The sequence below is a fragment of the Crocuta crocuta genome, unplaced genomic scaffold (genome assembly GCF_008692635.1).
Source record: "Crocuta crocuta isolate KB4526 unplaced genomic scaffold, BGI_CrCroc_1.0 scaffold197, whole genome shotgun sequence".
Lineage (NCBI taxonomy): Eukaryota > Metazoa > Chordata > Mammalia > Carnivora > Hyaenidae > Crocuta > Crocuta crocuta.
The window spans coordinates 5,126,487-5,132,486 of record NW_027532002.1 but is presented as its reverse complement, the minus strand read 5'-3'; the positions used below and the strand labels follow the sequence as shown (position 1 = coordinate 5,132,486).

The window sequence follows — 6,000 nt, the reverse complement described above, 5'->3', positions numbered from 1 at the left end:
GACTAACCTCTTACTACTGGGGTCTCTCCATGGACTCCCAAATCCAGTGACGGTTGGGTCCATAACAGAACAAAAAGGGGGAAATCACATACAGCCTTCACTTTGCCTCCGTGGAGTCAGCCACGAAAGCACCAGCTCCCAAGGCCTCCAATGGTCTTGGAAGCGCAGTCCACTGTGGCTGGTGACCGCTGAGAGGCAGAGAAGCGGGCCTCTCGTTCACTCCCTCTCTTCCCCTTGACTTATTTTCTGTTCCAGTTATGTGAGATATTCTGAATCTTTTTCATTTTGATCCTCTGATCCAGCATCTTGTACCTCGCAGGATGCTCATCTGTTTTCTTTGGGACCGAAGGTGCGTAGGAGCTAGATGCATAAGCAGGGCGTTTAAAATGACGTAGAGGAGGCTTGATGACTGGAGGCCATGCAAAGGAAGACAGACAACCATTAGTCTCACCAATGACACGGCACAACCTAACTGCTGTGGGCAGCTTGCTCCCCTCAGACCTGTCTGTTCTCTTTAAAACCAGGAAACAAACCAGTGGGATCCTCACTGGAAATCTTACTGCAGATAGATGAATCAATACATTATCACCCTGGTCATTTACTGAAAATAAATAAAGACAAATTCCTAGAGGTAGACAATGATGATCCCAGAATACAAAGGTTCTTTGACAATGAATGAATGCAGGTCAAGAAGTGAGAGGGAGCAGTAGTATCACTTTGGGGAACAGCAAAGTAAACACAGGTGAGCAGAGTCATACCATGAATCAGCATTTAGCATTGTATGTAAGCTTTTAGGCTTGTAAAGTCTATTAGCACAATCCTGAAGTGCTAATAAAAAGTACATGTCTGAGAAAATACTTGCCAAACACACGTAGGAAAGTCTAGAATCCAAAATATTTTTAAGAACTCTTAAAATCCAGCAAAAGGAAATAAACAACCCAATTTACATAAGAGCAGAAGGTGTGAACCATCTCCTCACCAAAGAAAATACGCATATGGCAAAAAAGCATAGGAAAAGATGCCCAACAATTTATGTCGCTGGGGAACTGAACATTAAAAGAGCAATGATATACACCACACACCTATTAGGATGGACAAAACCCAAAACAAAACTGATGACACCGATTGCTGGTGAGGATGCAAAGCGACAGGAACTCCCATTCTTGCTCGTGGGAATGTAAAGTGTTAGAGCCACTTTGGAAGATAGTTTGACAGTTTCTTATGAAACTAGACATAGTTTTACCGCATGATCCAGCCATTCATTCTGCTCCTAGGTATTTACCCCACTGAAAACCGATGTCCCCATGAAAACCTGTATATAAATTTTATAGAAGTTTATTCACAATGGCCAAAGACTGGAAGCCAAGAACTCCTTCAATTGGCTATCCATGTTGTAGACCATCTACACCATGGGATAATTATTCAGTGATAAAAAGAGATGATCAGTCAAGACTCATAAAGACATAAAGTACTAGTTGATTCCTCCTCCTCTGCTCCCCTGTTCTCTGCCCCCCACTACCAACCCCACCTCTTCCCCATCTTGGTCCCACTGGAGAGCATTCTCTGTGGACAAAAGTGAATAAAGGTAAAATCAGGTTAAATGATAATCACAAGCAGATGAGATAGAATTAATAGGTAAAAGGTATGAAGGACCGAGCTGGTGCTTAGCCATTTCCTCAAACACTAGTTCTCAGTGAGGCTATTCTACTAAAACTTAAAAGGCCAGCAAAGAAAGGTAATACACAGGTGGGTCAGCTTAAAGGGCTAAGATTAGGGGACAGATCTATCAAACAAGAGATTACCCTTGTGAAAACCAGTTTCACAGATCTCTTCCAATATAATCAAGCAAAAGATTAGAAACAACTTAAATACACAATCATAGGGGCTAGTGAAGTTCTGGTACTTTCTTAAAGTATACTACTGTGATACTACGGAAAAGTGATGTAGATGTCAATAAAAATAGAGGTTCATATAATACTGTTAAATCAAAAAAGCAGTAAATATAATCTAATCTCACCACTATAAAAACATATCAATATGTGCATAGGAAAATCCAGAAGAATATACATTTAAATCATAGCAGTGGTTATCTCCAAGTAGTATAAACATAGCTATTGTTCTTCAGTTGTGTCCATTTTCTAATTTTTCTATGATGATCACGGTTTAGTCACATAACTTTTGAAAAAGAAACATGGTATTAAAAGTTCCTTCCATAGAATCATACATCCGAGTTATTCTACAGAATCATAGGTAATAAAAAGCCAGCAAAACTGAGGTGACTCCAGGCTTTAATATTAGACATCTCCGAGAGCTCATAGCTGCGTATACTTTCCACAGTCTACAGACTGACATTCATTCATTGATGTCTTAGAGCACTTACGTGTTGCTGATAAAACAGTGAACAAAACCGATAGAAATCCCTGCCCTCATGGGACTACCATTCTAGTGACCCTTGCTGAAATTTGTGACTGCTTACAGAAGAAAAATGTATTCAGGCATAATAAGGGATGCTACTACTATCATATCACCCACGCCAACTTTCTCTTTTGAGTTAGACTAACACGTAGTAAAGATGTTTAGCAAATGGTCCTGTAGTGACAGAATCATATACATGCAGAAGAATAGAGAATTTTTTTAAGACTTCACAGTGCTTAATTCCGTTTCTTAGGGTAAACAAGGGATTGCAGCACAAAACATTCTAGGAACAAGTGTAAAAACAGCCCTGTTACCCTGGAGAATGGTGTAGAAACAAGAGAGGGTTTCAGATTAAAAGCTGATTGTTGCAAGCGTCTGGGCTAGCTGATTTACTGCTCTTCAAGTCACAATCCCTCTCCATATTCATTCTATTTTCGCTACTCAGCATGAACCCAGCCAAAGTATTATTGAATTTCCCACTTCTCAGCATGAAGAAACATTTACCGTTTGCTGGAATTCTTTTTGTCTGAACAAAAACTCCTCTTGCCACTAGAGTTGCTGCAAATAGAGTTGAACCCGCTGATAGAGATCGACTCCCCACCAAGACTGTGGAAATACTTCTATGCCTGCTGTCACCTTTACTCAAAATGTTGGAAAAAAAGAAATATTCATACAGTGCTGTTTTGTATGCGTTGATTGCCTCTCCACTCTGTAGGGGGATGTGATTTGATGACAGAGCAAAACAGCGGAGCTAGAGAGAAGGGCACCGTCTTGAATTTAATGGAGACCTTTGTTCTGGGATGCTGGCATAGTCTCCTGAGGGCCCTTTCATTTGTCTCCTGGCTATTCTGGAGATACTGGAAGAGGATCTGATCCTTCCCCTTTCATGACTGCACACATCCCACAGCTGAACCCACACAGTAGTGTTAAAATCCACCTCTCCTTCCACCGAGGTAGAGAAGAACCAAAATGGGAACAGAATCCCCTCCCCTCCATATGCTTGATTATCAGCAAGTTGGACCTTTTTTCTCTTGGGGACATATTCACAAAGTCTGCTCTCATCTCAGCGCAATTTACTTGGAGGAAATGATCTAATTAGCTAATGAAGATTTGACAAAGGCACGTATCTCTGCACAGAGCCTGAACTTGGGAAAGTCATTATCTATATTACTTTCAAATGTGCTTAGGAAAAGAAAAGTGCATGACCAAAGTTAATACATCACTGTCCTTTATTTCACAATTGCACACAATATTTGTTTTTCATGAAAGCAACACTCTTTGAGGAGTTTTAATCCTCATCTGTTTACAACTGCTCTTTCTCATGAACACCATGGTTCTCCCAAGTTGTCTTTGATCTTCTTGCCTTCCTCAACCACCACCGACCTCTCCGTTCTTCCCTCTCTGTCTCTGTCTCTATTGAGACCATTTTGCTTGGTGGCTACTTTTCTTGTGGGGTGGGAGATGAGTATATAGAACTAGTCTTCAGAAAATAGATTCAGACTTAATCCTACATCAAAATCATAGAGTTGTTAGTTGGATTCAGGTATTGCTATGTGAAAGAGGGCTTTTAAAGCTCTTTAAGATCATGGAGTCTGGAGCCTGCTTTGGATTCTGTGTCTCCCTCCCTCTCTGTCCCTCCCATGCTCATGCTCTGTCTCTCTCTGTCTCTCAAAAATAAATAAATGTTAAAAAAAAAAAAATTAAAGCTCTTTAAGATCATATTAGACTACTGTTTCTCAAAATACCCTTCAAGAAAGTTGTGAATATAAGAGGTATTATTGGAGGATGGGGAGGTTGCTTAGTCAAACTTAACCGGGTTAAAGGTAAACTACCATCTTCATGGTACCCCATCTTCTCAGACACCTAAATAATGAAGATGGAGCTATGTATTAATGAATCGTTAAGAGCAGCCAATAGCATGCAGTTTTCCTCTGTTTTATTAGGCAAAGGAACCCCCTATAAAAGAGGCATCTCACAGAGTGTTCATGGAAAAACACTTTCCAAAAGACTGGGGTAATTCATTATCTTATGGCATCATATATGCTATCATAAATCCTGACCTCAGGACACCTTGTTGTTTTGCACTAAATGAAGGCAGGTCACAGAGAACTGTCACTAGTCCTCACCTGGTGTTGGTCCTGCCTAATCTCCACAAGCTAAATAACAATCTGTGTGAGAACCTGTCTCTCTTCTTTTGATCCACTATGACTTGACTGTGATCTTCTGGAACTACTACACTGAATGTCTGTTGCAGAGCACTACCTCTGATGGCAGCAACTTGGTCTACTCTTAGCTTCTGAATAAATTCTAATATTAGCACCTTTTTATTTTATTTTTTGATGTATTTGTTTTGAAAGAGAGAGAGAGCATGAGTTGGGGAGTGGCAGAGGGAAAGGAAGAGAGAGAATCCCAAGAAGTCTCCATGCCATCAGCACAGAGCCTGACTCAGGGCTTGATTCCAGCAACCATGAGATCATGTCCTGAGCCGAGATCAAGAGTTGGATGCCCAACCAACTGAACCACGCAGGCATCCTAATATTAGCACCTTATTAAAATAAGAAGTGTTGTACATGTGTTTTCTGCTCTTTCAAAGAGAATGGCATGATACAACCTTTGAAAAAAAAGGACTATCTGCATTCACATTAACACACACACACACACACACACACACACACACCAAACCAGTAAGATAAAAATAAATCATTTGTTGCCTCTGAAGTGTTGTTTTACATGAAGAATAAAATCCTACTTCCATACACTCCATTTCTAAAATCATTGTCTATTTGTGGTGTCTGCCTGAAAGCTGATAGAAAGCTCTTATGAAAATTACAAAAATCATTCACCAATTTTGAATTGCAAGGGATTAGAATCCTAACATCCATTGAGGATGAAATGATAAAAGAACCCGAGCTTGTGATTTTCATTTCAAGATTCACCACGATAAAATAGTTATAATATCTGACATATATTGTGTACTAGGCACAATGCTAAGAATTTAACGAGAACTAGCCTTGAATCTACTCTACAACCCTAAGAAGCAAGCACTGTTATCACCTCCTTTTGGGTGAGAAAACTGGAGCTTAGAGAGCTTAAGCAACTTGCCAAAGCCTACACAGCTGGTGTGCAGGAAGTCTGGATTCTGGATTCACATTCAAGCAGCTCAACTTCAGAGCCTTCATCCGACATTTAAGATAACCTTGGACCAAAGTTCAGAGTAAGTTTTAGTAACTACCATAATAAGTTGAAAAAGTCACAATTGTATCTCATTTACGCTATCAATATTTGAGGTTATACTCTGTATAATATATAGGATGCTTGAACACCTTGTTAGTAGCTATAGTTACACTTCCCCCAAACCAAAAGCAAATCATCCCCTCGCCTTTAATATAATGTGTGGTAATAACTCAGGAAGGAATTATATAAAGGTCTTAGTTAACAGGTCTCTTAAATAACTGCTTTCGTCTCTTCCTTCACTTATGCCAGGTTGGAATGTCAACAGGAATCCCAAAAGTCTCGCCCCTGCTGATGAACAATCAAGCCAGACTGAGCTCCAGGATCTTGAGTAAAATTTTTAATTTGGTCGTT

At 40.0% G+C, this 6,000-nt stretch overlaps 1 protein-coding gene across 2 annotated transcripts in view; it reads right to left on the bottom strand.

Annotated features, from left to right (window-relative positions):
• Positions 1-239: 239 nt before the first annotated feature.
• The window catches only part of PDE1C (phosphodiesterase 1C), a 521,098-nt gene continuing 515,337 nt past the window's right edge, over positions 240-6,000 (bottom strand). For both annotated transcript variants that reach the window (XM_077775344.1, XM_077775345.1), the window contains one exon: positions 240-409. In XM_077775344.1, coding sequence (XP_077631470.1) covers positions 240-409 — 170 coding nt within the window. The remainder of the gene's footprint in view (positions 410-6,000) is intronic.